Source organism: Geotrypetes seraphini, chromosome 11 (assembly GCF_902459505.1).
Source record: "Geotrypetes seraphini chromosome 11, aGeoSer1.1, whole genome shotgun sequence".
In the NCBI taxonomy this organism is placed as follows: Eukaryota; Metazoa; Chordata; class Amphibia; order Gymnophiona; family Dermophiidae; genus Geotrypetes; species Geotrypetes seraphini.
The window spans coordinates 15,263,428-15,286,173 of NC_047094.1; the positions used below are offsets into that span (position 1 = coordinate 15,263,428).

Below are 22,746 nucleotides of genomic sequence, written 5' to 3' on the forward strand. Positions count from 1 at the left end.
TCTAACACAGCTATCACACCATTTTACTCATAATATGTGCTCTAATAGAAAATCTCTTTGCGATGAGCGGACGGTTTATTTCCACTTTGAGGAAGCAGTGCCTTAGAAGATCTTTCTCTCGTTGACCTAGGCCTTTCCGACCCTCGGTCACATCCATTAGCCGCATCCGGAGCACCTCCCACCCTGTGCAGCGTATCGTGCTGAACGGAGACAAACTTACCACCGAATTCACGTTGGTAGGAGGCAATGAGAGAGGAATTTTTATCAGTTCTGTGAAATCGGGGTCCCTAGCAGAGAAGGCTGGCCTTCGGGAAGGACATCAGCTCTTACTGGTAAGAGGCCCTTAAAATTTACTGCGCAGTCCTTCTGGTTGTCTTTTTATGTAGTTATTTCCCCGCCAGCACACATGTCTAGGAGTAGATTCAAGAAAGAGCACCAAAATTTAGGGCTCCTTTTACAAAGTGCACTAGCGTTTTTAGCGCGCACTAGCCAAAAAAACTACCACCTGCTCAAGAGGAGGCGGTAGCGGCTAGCATGCGCTATTCCGCGTGTTAAGACCCTAACGCACCTTTGTAAAAGGGGCCCTTAGGTGCCACGATGAAGCGTGAATTATATAATGGCAATTCTACACAGAATTGCCATTATAGAATATTCAATAATCATACTATCATCCCACTATTATGCAAAATCAAAATTGATATTGGGCTTCCATTCCTATGGGATCTTCAGTTTAACATCAGGTGGTATCAATCCTCATTGCGCTTGATGCCTCTTCATATCTCAGTTTTAGAAAGCAGATTAAAACTCAACTATTCAACAGACTGAATCCTTAACGTACTTCATTACTATCTGCTCTCATTCTCTTAAGATTGTTGCTCCCTCCTTATGGCTTGTATGTATTTTTTTTTCCCTTCACTTAAATGGTAGACATATAACTAGTTTGACTTCTATGATTGCATTGTTCATATCTTTTATTTCAATTGCATTGTTTGTATTTTATCTAACTGCTGTGAACCGCCTAGAACTCCCTAATTATTATTATTATTACTAGTCCCAATGAGCTATTTTTTAAATATTTTTAAGTTAATAAGTAAATTCATCTCTCTTCATAGTTGCATTGTTTAACTTTCTTAAGCAAATGGTACTTAGCATTTTTTTTAAGTGCTCGTCCCCTTATTGCCAACGCGTTTCGCAAACCTTTCTCGAGGCGGGGGAGTACTGCAAATATAAAGAACTGAAGTTAAAATATAACCTCGACACGGATAAGGCACTCTATGATGTTAAAAAGAGAACTCTTACCAGAACAAGTTTAACTGAACATACACTATTGACGGTACAGAGCCAAGATGGCCGCCGCGTGTTTTTTTTTTCTGCATTTAACTAGAGGAAATGCAGTAAAAAAAACCGCTGCGGAGGACATGACATCGGAGCGCCGAAGCCAACACGGGCAGCAAGTTCTTCGCTGCTCATGCGGAAGTTCGAAAGGTATGGGGAAAGGGGTGGGGGCATGGGTGTGGTGGGGGGGGGGGAAGGAGCAGGGAAGAGGGCGGGAAAGGGTCGCCACCGTCCCGGGTCGCTCACATCCAATTGGTTTGTTGACTTCTAAAGCCGTTAGTGGCCAAATCAAGTAAGAACCCCCCCCCCCCCCACACCAATTATTTAAAATGTAATGACCTAGTCAGAATGCCAACAAGAGGTCTGTTGTTTTTGCTTTACTGAAGCTGTTGTGTGATCCGCAGCGAGCCCTTTGGCGCGTGACTGCAGCTACGCTAACTCTCAGTGCCTCTTTTATATTCATAGCTGGAAGGCTGCATTAAAGCAGAAAACCAGAGCGTTCCTTTGGATACGTGTACGAAGGAAGAAGCTCACTGGACGATCCAGCGGTGCAGCGGCCTGATTACTCTGCACTATAAATCAAACCACGAAGGTAAAACCACCCCCCCCCACCACCACCCCAGCTCTGTCGCACAGGCCTGCGCGTTTCACTGTATGCTAAACTGGTGTTACTGGGTCTCTGGGAGTTTCTATGCTTTCTGCGGAAGAGAGACCGTGGCTCTTCCGTCATTCGACGCCTTTGGCTCATGATGTATGGACTTTGCAGGAGTCAGGAGTTGCAGACTTATTTGCAGAAAGACTTAAATGCCAGCAATATGAGCGCAGCTGTGCTCCTCCTTCGCAACGGTTAACGCTGCGGCGTGAAGCTCTGCGCCATCTGCAGAGCGCCACAGCAGTACCCTGTGAAAAACTGCTATGATTCCTGTAGTGCCACCGGCTTATCTTACTAATTCCATAGTAACATAGTAGATGACGGCAGATAAAGACCCGAATGGTCCATCCAGTCTGCCCAACCTGATTCAATTTAAAATTTTTTTTTTTTTTTTTTAATTTTTCTTCTTAGCTATTTCTTGGCAAGAATCCAAAGCTTTACCCGGTACTGTGCTTGGGTTCCAACTGCCGAAATCTCTGTTAAGACTTACTCCAGCCCATCTACACCCTTCCAGCCATCGAAGCCCTCCCCAGCCCATCCCCCACCAAACGGCCATATACAGACACAGACCGTGCAAGTCTGCCCAGTACTGGCCTTAGTCCAATATTTAATATTATTATCTGATTCTAAATCTTCTGTGTTCACCAGCTTTGTTGGTGCCAGCTAAGGTTCCCTGAGAGTGAATTTTGTAACAGAAATGGCTTGTAAGTGTCTCCTGGGACGTCTTCAGTGGGAGCTTGGCGACAGTCATGCCTTGTCAATGCCAGCTTCCTCAGAAACCCCCCCCCTCCCCCGTCTCGTTTCTTTTCAGGGTCCTGAAGTTGCTTTTATTTCCTGAAGTGGGATTAGCTGCCGCTAGATTTAAGACTCGCGGAGGTAATTCACATTATCCTGCCTGAACGGCTAATTTATTTATCGCTACAGGTTATAGGAAGCTGATGAAGGAACTGGAAGAGGGGCAGATCGTGTCAGGGGATTCATTTTATATCCGCTTGAATCTCAACATCTCCAGCCAGGTGGACTGCTGTTCTCTGTCTTTGAGGTGTGATGAGATCGTGCACGTCCTTGACACCATGTATATGGGGAAGTACGAGTGGTTTTGTGCCAGGGCCGATCTGTTTAATGACAGGGACTTGGAGACGGGAACGATTCCCAGCTACAGCAGGTACGTAAGGGCAGCAGTGCGAGTCAATATTCAAAGACGGTTATATGCTCAGGACCGTTCCAAACGCATAACTGCTGTTCCTAAAATATTCAGGGGCCTTGTACGTGTGAAGGGCAAAAGTGTAAACAATATTTAGACTGTGCTCAACGCTGAGCCCGCATATCGCATATGCGTTATCCAGCTCTGCCAACCCAGTAATGATTTCCTGGGTTTAACGCCGGTGGTGGTCAACAAAATGCTGATCGCCGCTGGCTGAATATCAGGCCCTATAAGCTTAGAATAAGGGCCTGATTCTACAAATGGCACTTAACTCAGTGCCTAGCGAAACAACATCTACCACGCCATTCAAAGTTAGGCGCCATTTGTAGAATTGGTCCTTGTGATTGAAATTGAGTTAGGCTCCAGTAGGCGTCTACAACTTAGGCTCTCACTTTTCTTGGCCTAAAATACTGGCATCCAAGGTAGACGCCTACCAGCACCTAACTCTATCTATGGCCAAATTCCACCCATAACCATGCCTGCTTTCTGGGTAGGCACCACTAGCCACCTCCGTGTAGACGCCTACATGATGCCTACAGATATAGGTACCTACCGAAAAATTAATTTTTTTAAATTTGGTTTTGAATTGGATTTTAAAGGCACTGTTATCAGTGCCAATTAACCAATTAAAAAAAATTAAGTTAGGCGCCTACATAGGTAAGCATCCCGATCTAGGCACCTACCGGTGTGCGCCATACATAGAATCTGGGCCTAAATGTTAAGGGCAAGCCTATAAATTAAGCACGTGCATTTACACGCCCCCATGTGTGTGTAAATGTATAGAATACGAGCTCCGATGCACACACGTTTACCCTTACCTGTGAACACGCCATGGAAGCACCTAAGTGCTGTTCTTCAAATATGTGCGTAACTTACATATCACATAAGCGCAAGAGGGGCATAGACATGGGCGGGGCTCCCGCTTATGGTGTCAGGTCAAAAGCGCGCCGGGACAAAGGCGCACGCAAACAATTGAGCGCAGCGCGGAGGTGCGCACCGCACAAAATTACAGTTTTTACGGCTCCGATGGGGGGGTCGTGGAGGGGAACCCCCCACTTTACTTAATAGAGATCGCGCCGCATTGTGGGGGCGTTGTGGGGGATGTGGGGGGTTGTAACCCCCCACATTTTACTGAAAACTTCACTTTTTCCCTGTTTTTAGGGAAAAAGTTAAGTTTTCAGTAAAATGTGGGGGGTTACAACCCCCTAAACCTCCAACAACGCCCCCACAATGCGGCACGATCTCTAATAAGTAAAGTGGGGAGGGGTTCCCCCCAACGCCCCCCCCATCGGAGCCCTAAAAACAGTCATTTTCTTCAGCGCACACCTCCGCGCTGCGCTCAATTGTCTGCTCGCGCCTTTGTCCCAGCGCACTTTTGACCTGACACCAGCTTGAACACACAAATGGGTCTTAAGCAACTTTCGTCTTCTTTCTTCCGTGCTCCAGAAGCCGTCTGAATGCAGTTCACGGTGTTTTAAATTCACCCCACAGGGCCCAGCAACTCCTCTTGGTAAAGCTCCAACGCTTAATGCACAGAGGCAGCAAGGATGAGACCGAGAGTTCGTACAGTACACTCCGAGGAATAAGGGTAAGAATTAGTCATTTTGAACTTGTGAATGGGGCATTTGGAAGCTCGATGAAAACAAGAAACTAGGTGGGTCGGTAGAGAAAGAAAAAGCAGACGATGTACATTTGGATTTTGTTCAAGGTTGTTCAGTCGTAGCTGAAGGTGTGTTACATTAGAACATAAGAATAGCCTTACTGGGTCAAGCCCAGTAGCCCGTTCTCACGGTGGCCAATCCAAGTTAATAGTACCTGGCCAAAACCCAAGGAGTGGCAACATTCCATTCAGAATCCTAAAGAGCAGCAAGATTCCGGAATCCCCAGAGAGGCAACATTCCATTCAGAATCCTAAAGAATAGTAGGATTCTAGAATCCCAAAGAATAACAAGATTCCGGAATCCCCAGAGAGGCAACATTCCATTCAGAATCCTAAAGAATAGTAAGATTCTAGAATCCCAAAGAATAACAAGATTCCGGGATCCCTAGAAAGGCAACATTCCATTCAGAATCCTAAAGAATAGTAAGATTCTAGAATCCCAAAGAATAACAAGATTCCGGAATCCCTAGAAAGGCAACATTCCATTCAGAATCCTAAAGAATAGTAAGATTCTAGAATCCCAAAGAATAACAAGATTCCGGAATCCCCAGAGAGGCAACATTCCATTCAGAATCCTAAAGAATAGTAAGATTCTAGAATCCCAAAGAATAACAAGATTCTGGAATCCCCAGAGAGGCAACATTCCATTCAGAATCCTAAAGAATAGTAAGATTCTAGAATCCCAAAGAATAACAAGATTCCGGAATCCCTAGAGAGGCAACATTCCATGCTACCGATCCAGGGCAAACAGTGGCTACCCCAGGTCTTTCTCAATAACAGACTCTGGACTTTTCCTCCAGGAAATTGTCCAAACCTTTCTTAAAACCAGTACTTATACATTCAGGTACAAAGGTTATTTCCATGTCCCTAGAGGGCTCATAATCTATGGGATATTTTCAGAGCCGGCTCAAGAGATTATGGCAACCTGTCCCCCCCCCTTCCCCCTCTTCTGATGCTACTGCCCGACCCCAACAGGATGCAGCTTCATTGGTCAGTGTCATTGTCAGGCAGTAGCATCAGAAGAGGGAGGGAAGTAAAAATGGCTTTAGCTCGTACCTTAGTAAAGGGACCCCTAAGTTTATACCTGATATATTGGAGGGTTAAGTGGTTAGAACATGAGAGTTGCCGTACTGGGACAGACCGAAGGTCCATCAAGCCCTGTATCCTGTTTCCGATAGTGGCCAACCCAGGTCCCAAATACACGGCAGAAACTCAATTAGTAGCAACATACCAGAGCTGAGATTGTGATGTCATAATGCCTCATTCCACCAATGTCAAAGAGCCAACCTCATCAGTGATGTCATAATGACTTGATTATCCTTTACTTGGTTCACATAACAACATGAGAGTTGCCGTACTGGGACAGACCGAAGGTCCATCAAGCCTAGTATCCTGTTTCCGACAGTGGCCAACCCAGGTCCCAAATACACAGCAGAAACTCAATTAGTAGCAACATACCAGAACTGAGATTGTGATGTCATAATGCTTCATTCCACCAATGTCAAAGGGCCAACCTCATCAGTGATGTCATAATGACTTGATTGTCCTATACTTGGTTCACATAACAACATGAGAGTTGCCGTACTGGGACAGACCGAAGGTCCATCAAACACAGTATCCTGTTTCCAACAGTGGCCAACCCAGATCCCACGTACCTAGCTAGATCCCAAGTAGTAAAACAGATTTTATGCTGCTGATCCTAGGAATAAGCAGCGGATTTCCCCTTCTAAGCTAACTGATTTCACCCCATTCTCCGGCAACAAATTCCAGAATTGAATTACACGTTGAGTGAAGAAATATTTTCTCTGGTTTGTTTTGTTTTAAATCGACCACTTAGTAGCTTCAGGGCATGCCCCCTAGTCCTAGTATTTTTGGAAAGAGTAAACAAGCAATTCACATCTACCCAGGGTCACAAGGACCATCAGTGGGATTCTGGGGGGGGGGGGGGGGGTTTCTGGTTCTCAGTCCATTGCACCAATCATGTTGAATTAGAATAGTCGGAGGCTTCTTTCTGCGTTTAATGGTGATTTCCCATGTTGTCCTTTAAAGAATACACTGCAACCTGAAGAGCTTTCATCTCAGAGTGACCCCAGGGTGAGTCCTCGTCTCTCCCGAGCAAGCTTCCTGTTTGGACAAATCCTACAGGTAACGGTATTCATCTTCTCCCAAGTAAAATAAAGAGTTTTCATAAAGGGCTGAATAAATTCATGTCTCTACTGACGAGAAGGTATTGAGCCTCCTGGGTTTATTTTTCCTCGTAGTTAAGATGAATACCTATACAAACTGACCTCTTTGAGCAGGGCCGACTTAATCAACAGCCACAACTAGGCAGTGACCTAGGGTTGGAGCTTTTGGGAGGAGTGTAAGAAAGAGCAGCTGCTTTCAAGACAAAATAAGTCCTGGCACTCACACAAGCTTGGAAATGATCCTCATCTTGTAAATATGTACAAAACAAAGTATGATGCTGTTTTTTTTTTGTTTTTTTTCAGTTCAGCAAGTTTTATTTATTTTCAAATATAAGAACAGTATATTAATATAAACAGCTGCATACACTTTGGGAAGGGTGATGATAGGGTAGGGTTACCAGATTTCTCTAAAAAAAAAAAAAGAGGACACCTGGCCCCGCCCCTTCTGCCCCCAGCCTCACCTCTGTTCCACTCCTGCCCCACCCCCAAGGGAACCTCATGTCTCCGTCCCCGAGCTCGGGGCCATGTCTAGAGGGTCTCTGTGCATGCCCAGATGTCAACACGATGATATGACACACATGTGCGCAGAAACATAGACACATGACGGCACATAAAGGCCAAATGGCCCATCTAGTCTGTCCTTCCGCAGTAACCATTATCTCTTTCTCTGTCCGAGAGATCCCACGTGCCTATCCCAGGCCCTCTTGAATTCAGACAGTCTCTGTCTCCACCACCTCTTCCGGGAGACTGTTCCACGCATCTACCACCCTTTCTGTAAAAACGTATTTCCTTAGATTACTCCGGAGCCTGTCGCCTCTTAACTTCATCCTCTGCTGTCTCATTGTAGAGTTTCCTTTCACATAAAAGAGAGTCGACTCATGCACATTTACACTACATAGGTATTTGAACGTCTCTTATATCTTCCCTCTCCCTATTGGCTAAGGCTTTTAACATTTGCATCTCCACTTCCTATAGGCTAAGGCTCTTTACATCTGCATTGTGAGGTCATATAGCTTTATGGTTATAGAAACATGATGGCAGATAAAGGCCAAATGGCCCATCCAGTCTGCCCATCCGCAGTAACAATTATCTCTTCCTCTCTCTAAGAGATCCCAGGCGCCTATCCCAAACCCTCTTGAATTCAGACATAGTCTCCATCTCCATTACCTCATCCTTAGATTACTCCTGAGCCTATCACCTCTTAACTTCATCCTATGCCCTCTCATTCCAAATGAAAGAGATGCACATTTACACCACGTAGGTATTTAAACATCTATCATATCTCCCCTCTCCGGCCTTTCCTCCAAAGTATACAGATTGAGATCTTTAAGTCTGTCCCCATACGCCTTATCATGAAGACCACACACCATTTTAGTAGCCTTCCTCTGGACCAACTCCATCCTTATTATATCTTTTTGAAGGTGCGGCCTCCAGAATTGTACACAGTGTTCTAAATGAGGTCTCACCAGAGTCTTATACAGACAAGGGAACCCTACCTAAAATCATCGTTTACAGGTGTGTGCAGTCTACACGTGCAAAAGCTGATGTTTGCCTGTAGGAATGCTTTCAAATTAAGAGTCCATCTATCTTCCAATCCCATCTGGGCCTGGCTGTTTCCCTAGGGTGGGTCAGTAGAGTGGGCAGACTTGATGGGCTATAGCCCTTTTCTGCCGTCATCTTTCTATGTTTCTAGGGTGAGTCTCGGCCGCGTGAGCGATGTAAAAGGGATGTGGATGTCTATGGCTTTATTAGCCTCACACAAATCTTCCATTGTTTAGCGTTTTGTGCCTTTTCACACCTCTGATGCCGCGAATGAAGTACAGCACACACTGTTTTCTCTGTCACGGGTACTGTAGCTCTTTGTCCTTGGCTGGTAATAACAGTGACAAAGAGAAGAAAGGGGGGGGTGGGGGGAAAGGCAGTTTCTTTTCCTTCTCACGGAAAGAACCGGAGGCCAAATCTGTGTCTGTTGTTTCAGTTTGTCAGCAGGTGCGAGAACAAGTACAAAAGGATGAACAGCAACGAGCGGGTTCGTATAGTCAAAGGCTGCTCTCCAGGTCTGGGGAGGTCGTCCTTGGAAGTTGTGAAGCTCTCGCCCGACAAACAGGAAGGTACGGAAATGAAGCGCGGAGATGGGCTTCTTCGTCCCGCAACCAAGGCTCCTGCGCGATTCCCTGAGGCAAAACCATGAATTGTGCCCTGTGAAAAGATAGAGATGAGGGAAGGCCGGGGTAGGAAGGGCAGTTTTGTACAGTAACCCCTCCGAATCCGCGGTTTCAGTACCCGCGGATTCGGTTATTCACGTGTTGTTGTTTTTTTAAAACAAAACTCTGCATCGCACCTAACTCTGCAGGCTCTAACGCACCTGCGTAAAAGGAGCCCTTTATGAACAAACATAACCAAGAAATGAATTAAATTTCTAGAAATACATTAACACTGAGGAATGGAACAGATAAAGTCTTCTGATTTTGAGTAAAAAAAGACTAAAATACTCTTAAAATTGTACCCTTTAGTTTAGAGGCCCTTTTACTAATCTTCAGTATAAGGACCCCTAAATTTCTCATCAATCCATATTATCAGATCATCTGTTGTCAATTAGATGTGTAATTACTCATTTTTGCAAAAGACCAACTGCCCCTTATAAAAATGAATGGCTGCAAAATGTAACAGAAATTATGTCGTTAGACAAACCAACTGCTAAAGTGAAGAACAAATACATATAAGCACTATGTACAGATCTAGAAAGTCATGGAAAGTGTTCTAAAAAACCTCCTCCTCCAATCATGTATAAAATGTTCTCCTTTCTGATGAATGTCTTCCAGCACCCTCTGTCTCCTTCTCCCTCCCCAAACACATTCAAAATGGCCTCTTTTGATGAATGTCTTCCAGCACCCTTCCCCTCCCCAAACACATTCAAAATGGCCTCTTTTGATGAATGTCTACCAGCACCCTCTCCCCCCCTCCCCAAACACATTCAAAATGGCCTCTTTTGATGAATGTCTTCCAGCACTCTCTCCCTCCCCCTCCCCAAACACATTCAAAATGGCCTCTTTTGATGAATGTCTTCCTGCATCCTCTCCCGTAGTGTTGATAAAAAATACCTTGTGTTTTGTCAGATGTGGACCCTGAAAGTGACATCACAAAGCAGTTCAGTCTAATCCCTTACAGTCTGGTGCACCCATTCCACTGTGATCGCCGGCGCCCTGTCGTCTTTGCACCCACCATGCTGGCCAAGAGCTTGGTACACAAACTTCTTAATTCAAGTGGTGCCTTGGAGTTCAACCTGTGTAAGCCAGGTAAAGCAGCCTCAAGTGATGTCTTATAATCAATGCTTTAAGAATTTAAACTGAACACTAGAAAAGGTTCAAAGAAGAGCGACCAAGATGATAAAGGGGATGGAACTCCTCTTGTACGAGGAAAGACTAAAAAGGTTAGGGCTTTTCAGCTTGGAAGAGACGGCTGAGGGGGGATATGATTGAAATCCACAAAATCCTGAGTGGTGTAGGACGGGTACAAGTGGATCAATTTTTCACTCTGTCAAAAAGACTAAGGGACACGTGGTGAAGTTACAGGGAAATACATTTAAAACCAATAGGAGGAAATATTTTTTCACTCAGAGATTAGTTAAGCTCTGGAACGCATTGCCAGAGATTGTGGTAAGAGCGGATAGCGTAGCTGGTTTTAAGAAAGGTTTGGACAAGTTCCTGGAGGAAAAGTCCATAGTCTGTTATTAAGAAAGACATGGGGGACGCCACTGCTTGCCCTGGATTGGCAGCATGGAATATTGCTACTTTTTGGGTTTTGGCCAGTTACTAGTGACCTGTATTGGCCACCGTGAGAACGGGCTACTGGCTATTCTTATGTTCTTATGCTCTTATACATTCAGTCATTTAAAAGGACAGTGCTATGAGACTATCCACATTTATGTGACCCTTCAGCCCTCTCTTAAATCCATCTATGTTGACCGCTGTTACCACAAACAAAAATGTGCTATTTCTCTTTGCAAGAGGCATAAAATGAAATATTCTGTGAAATTGTTGTTTTTGAATTATCACATCGCTAGTGGTAGATCAGCCTAGCAGCCGTTTAGTTATCCACTGCCTTGTGGTACCTTTCTCCCGCTTTTGAGGACTTCTCAACCGAGTTTTTGCCCAGGATCGTTTTTAGTCTTTGATTCGCGAGTTTTGGCATTAGGACCTTAAGGGACCCCTGAGGAAGACAGTTTTGTCGAAGCACAGACCGTGTTGGGTCCATGGTCCCCAGTCGCTTAGGTCTTAGGTATCCCATCATGCGGATTATTTGACTGTACTTTCAAAAAAGCCTGCATCTTGAACATCACCTTCTCCACAGGGTTCATGTGAGGATATTTTCTCCCATATCCAATGCTGGAGAGAATGCCGACCTTTGAAAAAGATTATTGATACTGTAAATCAACGGCGATGAGCATGTCTGTGTTTTTTATACCAGCTTGTTGTATTTTTTCAATAGATGGCTTATCAGTTCTGCAGATAAACAGACTGCAGCTGTCAGACTGAACCGCAGGGTAAAGCAGTGAGGTTGTGGTCTTCCTCTAAATATATACGGGACTGTTTATCACCTTTCTGTGCTTCCTGGAATCTCTGTATTAATTCCCTTTGGGGTTGTATTGTTACAGTGTATCGCAAACTGTGTGCCCCGAAGAATTCCAGGTGTGCCCCCAGATGCCAGCAAGGAGGAGAGGCGCCAGTACTAGCTGACTGCTTACAGGACGTGCCTCTCGCGGCAAGAGGCACGTCCTGTGGTCAGTCAGCCGTCAGCTTCGCCTCTGCTCCTTCTCCTCGCCTCTCCTTCTGCAGCACCCCAACAGGCAGTAATAGGAGGCTCAGGGCTGCGGCTGGAGGACATCCGCGCAAGCGCATGACACCATCACGTCAACATTCAAGCATTTCCGGGTGCCCTCCAGCCACAGCCACTGTGCCAGCGACAGTGGTATATTATGTTTGTATGCATGTATGGCTGGATCTGTCCTGTCAAAATTTGTAGTTCCTTTCCATTATTTTATGTTATAGATTGTCTACTGCCTTGACCTACTACTACTTATCACTTATATAGCACTGAAAGGAGTACACAGCGCTGTACATGTTGACATTTATAGACAGTCCCTGCTCAGAAGAGCTTACAATCTAACTTGGACAGACAGACATGACATAGAGGGTAGGGGATGCAGAACCCAAGGTGAGAGGAGTTGGGAGTCGAAAGCACTCTCACAGAGGTGGGTTGACATTTATAGACGGTCCCTGCCGTAGGGATTTGGGCAGCTTGTTCCAAACATATGGTGCAGCAAGGCAGAAAGGATGGAGTCTGGAGATGGCAGTTGAAGAGAAGGGCACAAATAGGAGGGACTTACCAGCTGAGCGGTGCTCACGGGAGGGGAGGGGTCAATACCTTTGATTATCTATAATAATAAAACGCTAAGTGCGCATGAGCACTCTCGCTGCATGTTCCCTGAGATCTGATCTGTCGGGATGTGGCCGGCAAGAGTGCGCATGCGCGCTTACTACGTAGGACTCCAGGACATGCGGAATGGCAGCTGCCTGGAGGAGAGCTGTCGGCGGAGAGCAGATGCAGAAAAGGACTAAGAAGCCGGCGGGAGCGTCACAAGCGTGCAAGGCATCGGGCCTCCCTACTATCCACCTCGCACCGCTCTCCCTCAGCCTCGAGCCGGCCCGGCCTCCGCGACAGACCCAAGGAGCCCAGTAACTTTCCGCCCCGGCTCTTGCGCTGACCCCCGCCGCCCGGGACCCGAGTCCTTTGCCGCCCCCCCTTCCCTTCCCGCGGTCCCGACTACGAACCTGGCGATTCCAGCAGCGTGTGCAACAGTCTTCACACGCTGCTTCGGGCCCTTCTACTGCCCTGATTTGCTCTGCCGCGTCTCTGATGATGTCATCAGGGACGTGCCAGAGTAAATCAGGGCAGTAGAAGGACCCGAAGCAGCGTGTGAAGACTACTGCACACGCTGCTGGAATCGCCAGGTTCGTAGTCAGAACCACAGGAAGGGAAGGGAAGGGGGGGTGGTAAGGGACTAAGGGAGCCGGCCAGACCGCTGGAAGGGAAAAGGGAAACGCTGCTGCTGCAAAGGGAAGTGGTGTGGGGGGAGGGAAATGGAGGGGGAGGGGATGCTGCTTTGGCTGCTGCACAGGGAAGTGGTGGGAGAGAAATGGTGCTGAATAGGAGGCAGGGAGAGAGACAGATAGATAGAAAGTCAGACAGACAGACAGCGGGAGGAAGGGAGACAGAAAGAAAAGAAGAAAGACACAGGGGCAGGGAGATACACAGAAAGACAGACAGACAAAGAGGGCCAGGGACAGAGACAGACAGAAAGACAGTGGGAGGGAAAGAGAGACAGAAATAAAGAAGACAGACATATATACGGGCTAAAATACTAGTATGATATATTGTTCCAACATCACCCATGTTTAACTGTCTCTGTGTGACTGGCATCTTGGTAAATTACCAACTAGTGTTTAATGACTTTGTCCTGCATAGAGTGGTGTGTGTGGCTCTGGCCGCCATATTGGGCAGACTGGATGGACTGTGCAGGTCTTTATCGGCTGTCTTTTACTGTGTTACTGTGTTAATGTTGACGCCAAAATGTATAACTTAAAATATTCTATAAATCTGGTGCCTAAGTGTGTGAACTGTCCATGCCCCACCCTCTTACACATCCCTTTGCAGTTATACACGAAAAGGGAACTTTTTAAAACCAACGCCTAAGTTAATGGAAGAACGCCATTAGAAATGTCCAAAAAAAATGGTGAGGGTGAAGCGCCTACCGGTGCCTAAATAAAACTTAGACAACAGAACTCATTATTAACATTCCGTAAATCGGTAAAGACCCTCCTCTTCAATTAAAGATCTCCTCTGTCTTCTCCCCCCCTTAGGCCCCACCCTCCACTCTCCTACCACCTTCCCGAAATTCCAGTATGACCCTCTCTTACTCTATCCACTAACAAATTGTACCTATGCGCTTATAACTTTCCTTAAACTAAACTACTGTATTTCCCCCTTCTCTCTCTCTGCTTACTCTCCCTGTATTTAATTCTCGCCAAAAACTAAATCCAATCACTGAACCTATTGTACCATTTATATGTCTAGTTCCTCCCCACTGTGTATGTTCATTTGTAAACCGTTCTGAGCTATTGGGAGGACGGGATAAAAATCTAAATAAATAAATAAATAAATAAATAAATTGCGCTTTAGGCAGGCTGAATGCCACAGTAGGCGTGGCCAATGTCAGAAGTGGCGTTAGGTGGCCTAAAATGCCTAGGTAGGTACAATTTACGTAGAGATAGGCACCAGAAATGTAGGCCTGGAACACCCTGGCCTGCATTTCCGGTTTCTATCTTTCCCATAGGTGTAATTTGGAAACTAGCGCCAATGCGTGACTGATATCGGCACTATACAATCCGGGCCTAAGTACTGTACTAACCTATACAATTGTGCCTAAGTACAGTTATATGCCTAGGGGCTGTATATCCTCATTTGGCCGCCTAAGTTCCGTTTGAGTGCTCAAAGTTTGGCACTTAATTTTAGCGCAGAGTGACAAGGGAACAGAATTTGTCCCCCATCCCTGCGGATAACTGCAGGAAACCATCCTGAGTCGTTCCTTAGTGTCGATCTCAACCTTTTTCAATGCAAGGCTTGAGGGTCAGTGGCTGGGCCCACTCGTACTCTGGTTCTTCCTTCTGTCCTTTAAGAATGGTTTCCCACGGGGACGGGGACAGATTCTGTCCCCATGTCGTTCTCTAAGGGATAATGGTGCTGAAAATTCTTACAGACTGCCCCAGCACTATCCGAATTGTGTTAAGGCAGAGTGTGGGCGTTTTTCCTGTTTCTGTAGATAACCAACCATATGTCCATATAATTATATAGATAAATTTAGGCCAACAAAAATACCCTGTAGCTATAGAGAGTAGGCTGCATGTCACTATGTAAATATATGTAGTGCTACCACTTCTACAGATAGCAGCTGTGAATATAGTTAATAATAATAATAACAGTTTACATACCGCAGTACCGTGAAGTTCTATGCGGTTTACAAAAGACTAAAAGAGGTACAAATTGATTGAATTTGAAAGAGGTGAAGGAAAGAAAGTGGTAATAGGAGAAAAGAACCATTAAGGAGAAAGATGAATGGGTCAGTTGTCTAGATACTTCAGGAACAAGTAAGTTTTTAGGTGCTTTCTGAATTCCTCGTAAGTAGTGGGCGAGAGTAATTGTTCTAGATCTTTACCCCGTAATGCTGCCTGATGTGAGAGAAGGTGTTCATGGTGTTTTTTCAGTTTACATCCTTTAACTGGGGGGGGGGGGGGAAACGAAGTTCGAATGTGAGCTTCTCTTGGGTCTGTTGGCTGAGAAGGAGAAAAAGTCAGTTATGTATTTAGGGGCTAGTCCATATAGTCCTTTAAAGCAGAAGCAGGCGAACTTAAACTTTGCGCGTGCTTCCATCGGTAGCCAATGCAACTGCCGGTAGTAAGGTGTCACGTGATCGAATTTCTTCAGCCCGAGGATTAGTCCGACCGCTGCACTTTGCATTAATTGTAAACGTCGCATATTTTTTTGGGCAATTGCCAAATAGGCGATGTTACAGTAGTCAAGTTGACTTAGTACGAGGGATTAGAAACATAGAAAAAAGCGGCAGAAAAGGGCTATAGCCCACCAAGTCTGCCCATTCCAAGTATCCCACCCCCCCTGAATTTACTCCCTTAAAGATCCCACGTGGGTATCCCATTTTTTCTTAAAATCCGTCACGCTGCTGGCCTTTATCACCTGGAGTGGGAGTCTGTTTCTATAACCATAAAGCCCTATGACCTCACAATGCAGATGTAAAGAGCTTTAGCCAATAGGGAGAGGAGATGCAAATGTTAAGAGCCTTAGCCAATAGGGAGAGGAGGAGATAGTGGATGCTGTGGCCATTTGGCCTTTATCTGCCATCATAGAAACATAGAAAAAAGCAGCAGAAAAGGGCTATAGCCCACCAAGTCTGCCCATTCCAAGTATCCCCCTCCCCCTGAATTCACTCCCTTAAAGATCCCACGTGAGTATCCCATTTTCTCTTAAAATCCATCACGCTGCTGGCCTTTATCACCTGGAGTGGGAGTCTGTTTCTATAACCATAAAGCCCTATGACCTCACAATGCAGGTGTAAAGAGCCTTAGCCAATAGGAAGAGGAGATGCAAATGTTAAGAGCCTTAGCCAATAGGGAGAGGAGGAGATAGTGGATGCTGAGGCCATTTGGCCTTTATCTGCCATCATAGAAACATAGAAACATAGAAAAAAGCGGCAGAAAAGGGATATAGCCCACCAAGTCTGCCCATTCCAAGTATCCCCCCCCCCCTGAATTCACTCCCTTAAAGATCCCACGTGAGTATCCCATTTTTTCTTAAAATCCGTCACGCTGCTGGCCTTTATCACCTGGAGTGGGAGTTTGTTCCAGGATTGAACCAGGGTTCTGAATGCTGACGTTTCGAAATATGATTTGATGGATCTAAGTTTCCAGAGAGTGAAAAAACCCTTTCCGATTTAAGTTAACATATTTCAATGCCACAGCTGATACTTAAAAAGAACACCAACCAAAACGTTTGCATATACTGACTTGTACGTCTCTTTGGCATGTGTGCAAATCGACATAAGAAGCAAGCTGTGATACCATGAGCTGTGCAACCGTGCCTTCCGTTTAGTTGTCGGATAATTCATCTTTCGGAAAAACTTGGCCAAGGGTATCGTGTCTTTTTCCAGATATCGTATCAAAGGAGGAGTTCAACAGAAAGCAGAAGGCAGAAGCTGTTATCTATTCCCGGGAAAAGAATCTAAACAGTTACGAATGCATCACGCCACTAAACATCGAAGCTGTGACAGCTAAGGTAAGTCTCGCAGTGCACCGCAAATAGTTCATCGTGTTTCACTCATTCATTTTTGTTTTTCACCCCGTAATCAAAATGCTGTCGTCTGCTACTGCCGAAGGGTCACATTTTCCAAGCTGCTCCTTGAAATGTATTTGTGGGTTGAAGTTGAATTACAGTGGCTCGGTCTTACGGGACCAGAGAAAAATCCTCGTTAGTTAAGTCACTTCTTTCCCCGTGCGAGCCGGCCCATCTGAGGGATTGCTGTGCGTGGCTCTCTGACAGTGTTGCTCGAATCGCTGTATTTACACACAGACAGTGAACCTCAAAGCACAGGCGTACCCAAGCGTTCTGGGGACTAGATCTTATAAACATGAGGAAAAATTGATTTTTTTTTTTTTTTTAAACTTTCTGAGAATTATGTGAATTTTAGAGATATTTTGTTTTGAAATTGTATTCTTAGTGGTGTGAAACGATCTGGAATGCGCCACCTGATGGGATAAGTAGGTTGTGGATGCATCTGTGGGAAAAGATGAAAAAAAAATAATAATGTTAGATCAGCAGGGACTCTGAAATTTTTCCAGAAATACACCCATCATGTATTCCTATCTTCTGCTGCCTCCTCCCTTCCTTGATAATTTGCTTTAGGTGGTGGAGGTAAAGTGAAGGGTGGTAGGGCTACATGATGGATGTCCGGTATTTTTAGGGTTACCAGACGTCTTTTGAGGACATGTACGGGGGTCCGGACGACTTTTCAAAACCCGGCACTTTGGGTTTTGAAAAGAAATCGCATCGGGAGGGGGGCATGCATGCGTGCAATGCGGTGACGTCACGCGCAAGGCGCCATGCGCGTGACATTGTGTCTCATCCGTGCATGCGCGGATGCCTTCCTGCCTGATGAACAGGCAGAGGGGGTGGGGCTGGGGGGCAGAGCTGGGGCATAACAGGGCAGAGATGGGTGAAACTGGGCGGGCCTGGGTGGGCGAATCTAAGGGTCCGGATTTTACTGATGTAAAATCTGGTAACCCTAAGTATTTTGAATCTTCTTAACCTGAGGCACTACTGTGCTGAGCCTCCTCAGAATTCCAAATGAACATATTGGTAACAGCAAACAAATGAATTCAAGGAAGGAGAATTTAAGTTAAAAAAAAAAAATGAAGCACGGCTGTTATTATACAAGCTGTGAGAGAGTCTATCGAACACTAGCCCTCTCCTTTGATACTGCTCCCTTACAGTCCCGCCTCAGGGGAGGGGGGGAAATGACACACGAGCCAGGAGGGCATGGTCCAGGAAGTATAAAAGCTTGTGGCATAACTAGGTTAGGGAGGCCCAGAGGGAAGCAACGGAAGTCCATTGGACTGCCGCCGCCACATATCTGTGAACTGCATCAGCAGGTAGGCCAAGTTCAACTTGGGACCTTGGAAAACTGTACGCTTAGCCCAAGCCAGGGACCAGCTGATGAATGTTTTTGACTAGAGATAGTAGTGCACGCTGTGGCCAGCAGAAACAGGACTCGTTATATTTTTCCCTTGCCTCTGAGGCTTACAGGACCCCAATACCTAGAATATTTAAGTATTTTCTGTTTACCTGAACCTACTGTGTGGCTCTACTTTGCCCGGGCTCTAAGCCGGTCTCATTCATGTTACTATAATGCACACTTTTTCATCCTAAAATATAAATGAAAAATTTAGGTACAACACTTCCCCCTCCAAATCCGCGGTTTCAGCATCCGCAGATTCGGTTATTCGCATTTTTTTTTTTTTTTTAGGGGGAAAAAAATTTATTTCGGACCTTACCCACTCCCCTCCCGCCTTCCCCCCGGCATCCTGGCCTTACCTGGTGCTTTAGTGGGGTTTTCGGTGCAGGAGCGATCTTCCTACGCTCATGCCCCGTGCAGATCGCCAATAAGAAATGGCTGCCATGTGCTCCCATAGTAATCTCGAGAGACTATATTCAGCACTGTTTTTGCAGACAGCAACGCTGAATATATGCAAATATTTAAACACATGCGTGGCAATTCTCTAAGCTGGCACCAAGAGGTACGTATAAAAACAACAAAGAAAACCCCACAGAAACCAAATAAATGCAAAGAGAGTGGGAACGGGACAGTACACATCAACCGGGAATTAGTACACAATATAAATTCTTATATTGGTGTAAAAAGGACCAGACAAGGTCTGTATTTCAGCTTCAAAAGCCTGCATCAGTGGTAGATGTATAATCTCGCACAAAGCTGAAGGTTGCAGGGTATAAAAACAAGTGCTTTTGCTGAGAAACAGTCGGCCTGGATAAGTCGCCGCAAGATGGGGCAAAATCATGTTCTTGCCAGCCACCGGCATTGAATATCCAGGTCAAAATTTACTGCCTCAGTCTTAGCCAGCCAAGCCGATATTCTGCTACTATTACTTATTTCTGTAGCGCTACCAGACGCACGCAGCACTGCACAGTCACAAAGAGTAAGAAAACAGTCCCTGCTCGAAAGAGCTTACAATCTAAACAGTCAAGACAGACAAACAGGATGTCATGGATACAGTTAAGGGGAAGGGTTAATCAGCTGGCTGGGTTGGAGGGCAGAGGGGAGTCCAGGACAATCAAGCCATTGTGACATCACTGAGGAGGTTGGCTCTTATTGGTGGAATGAGGCATTATGACATCACAATCTCAGCTCTGCTTCCCAAAGACTGAAACTCTTCACACTCCTACTATGAATTATTTCTATAGCGCTACCAGATGCACACAGCGCTGTACAGAGTCACAAAGACAGTCCCTGCTCAAAAGAGCTTACAATCTAAACAGACAAGACCGACAAATAGGATGTCATGGATACAGTTAAGGGGAAGGGTTAATCAGTGGGCTGGGTTGGAGGGCAGAGGAGTAGGGTTAAGGATTGAAAGCTATATCAAAAAGGTGGGTTTTCAGTGTGCTTTTAAACAAGGGAAGGGGCTTGACGGACAAACTCGGGTAAGTTTTCCAGGCATAGGGGGCAGCTAGATGAAAGGAACGAAGTCTGGAATTGGCAGTGGAAGAGAAGGGTACCAGCTAAGGCAAAGTGGCAAAAGATAGACCTGCTTTTTCAGGTGGGTCTATCTAGCTACTAGCCATAGCCAGCCTGCCGCTGAATATTAGTGGCGACCGGCTGCGTCACGTAACACAGCTAATCCGGCAAAATGGATATTCAGCGGGAGATTAGCTGCCTGTTAGCGAATAGCCGGCTAAGTGGTACTTACCCGGCAGAGAGCCGTTCCCAGCTGGCTAAGACCCAGCCAGCTAAATAGTGCCAACCTTTTCTTTGGAAGGGCACACACATCTCGTAACGTGTGGCTATGCTATGACTAAATCCAGGACCTTCCCAGTACCCGGGATGAACAGTGGGTGTAAAGCTTTTAGATCAGTGTTCTTCAACCACCGGTCCATGGACCAGTGCCGGTCCACAGAAATTTCCTGCCGGTCCACAGGGCCAGCACGTGCATCAGGCCCAAAACAGTGTTCTTCAACCGCCGGTCCACGGTGCGATCGATGCGGCGTTATCTTCGAGCCAACTCCCTCTTCCTCACTGATTCAGTGCACAAAGCCACGGGCAGTGGCTCCTACGCACCTCCTGCGCCTGAACCGGAAGCCTTCTCTCTGATGTTGCAACGTCAGAGGGAAGGCTTCCAGATGAGGCACGGGACGTGCAAGGTGCAATTAGTACTATTATGGGGGCGGGGTCTGGGGTGGACATTGGGTAGAGATGGGGGGGGGGGTCTGGTCCACGACTTAGCCCAGTGTTCTTCAACCGCTGGTCCACGGACCGATGCCGGTCCATAGAATAATTCTTTTATTTCTGCCGGTACATAGGTGGGAAAAGGTTGAAAAACACTGTTTTAGATTACGTGCAGTCATCATGTATGTTGTGCATTTTAACAAGACTCTATTGTTTTCAGAACAAGCACTGTCTGCTTGAAGTTGGACTGAGCTGTGTCAAGGATTTGATCAAAGCACAGATCTACCCAATTGTTCTTTTCATCAAGGTTTCTGAAAAAAACATGAAAAGGTTCAGGTAACGTATAGCTTGTCCTTCTGCTCCCTCTCCTCCCCCCCTCCACACTTGATCTCACTCTCGCTATCGCTTACCAACCCTACCTTCTGTCTTACCATTACCCCTGCTAAATCTCAGTTATAGTTTTCCCCTCGCCCCTCCTCTTCATTGCCTGTAATTTTTTTGTTAAAATTCTGTAATTTTGTAAATTTTTTTTGTTAAAATTCTGTAATTTTGTAATTTTGTCAAAATTTTGTAAATCCGTGTATCACCGTAGACCTTAATTAATGAATGTGAACCGCCTAGAACTTTTTGGGTATGGCGGTATACAAGAATAAAATTATTATTATTATTATTATTATAAGTATTTCATGTTCCCATTCTCTGCATTACAGTACTCCCCTGCGAATTTGGAGACCCAGTCTTTCGTGGTATTTTCTGACCGCCCCTTCCGAGAACCGATGTCAGGCTACACCAATCGGGAGCTGCTTTGACACGCCAGTAGTGTGTGAAAGCAGCTCCTGATTGGTGTAGCCTGACTTTAGTTCCCGGAAGAGGCGGTCAGCAATGACCTGAGAAGGATCCCGCGCCCCGATTTTAATCACCCGCCGCTGCCCCCAGCTTCCTTCTTCTGCCTCCCCTGCCTCTGAGCCGCTCCTAAACCTCATTTGCGGTTTTTTCAAAATTCGCGGGTGCTCCTGGAACGGAACCCCCCGCGAATTTTGGGGGGGGGGGGGTGGACCGAGACAAACAATCTTTATTTCTGTGAACTCAAATTAAAATACAAGTAAAGGCACATGAATTAAAAGTCCTATAAACGTAACGTCCTTGATTTGGAATGGTCCAGTTGATGACCCGAGACGGTCCGTGTTTCGGCCTCCAAGTGGAGGTCTGCCTCAGGGGTGTGGTTATTGGTCCGCTAGGTGTCACTCTGCTGCTGGGAATACAAACTTTAAAATGCTTGTAACATATCAGGACTCGTTAAAAAAAAAAAAAAGCCAAAACTCGAAACCAGAGTAATGCAAATATCTCCCGGGAGTTATTATTAAAGTTCGTATTCCCAGCACCACAGTGACACCTAGTGGACCAATAACCATACCCCTCTGACAGTCCTCCACCTGGAGGCCAAAACATGGACTGTCTCGGGTCATCAACTGGATTATTCCACAACAAGGACATTACGTTTATAGGACTTTTAATTCATGTGCCTTTACTTGTATTTTAATTTGAGTTCATAGAAATAAAGATTGTTTGTCTCAAGGTTGACGCGTTCTATCCCGTTGGATTTTACGTGGGGTTTCTGTTCCTTTTCCTTTGATCGACATTCTTTTTTAGGACAACCTGCACTGAAAATAGCTCCCACATTGGGCTGACTGGGTGGACCAACTGGTCCTTCTTTGCCAAAGCTTGGGTTACGGGGTTTACCATACTTACTATTTCTGCAACACATTGCATATGTTAGTATGTTATGAACCACCTCATCTAAACGAATAAGAATGGGACATAAGAATTGCTGCTGCTGGGTCAGACCAGTGGTCCATTGTGCTCACGCGGCGGCCCACAGGTCAAAGACCATTGCTCTAAATGAGCCCAGCCTCACCTACGTACTTTCCAGTTGAGCAGGAACTTGTCCAACTTTGTCTTGAATCCCTGGAGGGTGTTTTCCCCTATGACAGCCTCCGGAAGAGCATTCCAGTTTTCTACCACTCTCTGGGTGAAGAAGAACTTCCTTACGTTTGTACGGAATCTATCCCCTTTCAACTTTAGAGAGTGCCCTCTCGTTCTCCCTACCTTGAAGAGGGTGAACAA

The 22,746-nt window shown here is 45.8% G+C and overlaps 1 protein-coding gene across 5 annotated transcripts in view; it reads left to right on the forward strand.

The window, feature by feature from the left end:
- The window catches only part of CARD11 (caspase recruitment domain family member 11), a 163,007-nt gene that overhangs the window by 136,103 nt on the left and 4,158 nt on the right, over positions 1 to 22,746 (forward strand). For all 5 annotated transcript variants that reach the window (XM_033914550.1, XM_033914549.1, XM_033914546.1 and 2 more), the window contains 9 exons: positions 131 to 332; positions 1,801 to 1,927; positions 2,912 to 3,152; positions 4,683 to 4,779; positions 6,901 to 6,996; positions 9,016 to 9,148; positions 10,154 to 10,333; positions 16,816 to 16,940; positions 20,843 to 20,958. In XM_033914550.1, coding sequence (XP_033770441.1) covers positions 131 to 332; positions 1,801 to 1,927; positions 2,912 to 3,152; positions 4,683 to 4,779; positions 6,901 to 6,996; positions 9,016 to 9,148; positions 10,154 to 10,333; positions 16,816 to 16,940; positions 20,843 to 20,958 — 1,317 coding nt within the window. The remainder of the gene's footprint in view (positions 1 to 130; positions 333 to 1,800; positions 1,928 to 2,911; positions 3,153 to 4,682; positions 4,780 to 6,900; positions 6,997 to 9,015; positions 9,149 to 10,153; positions 10,334 to 16,815; positions 16,941 to 20,842; positions 20,959 to 22,746) is intronic.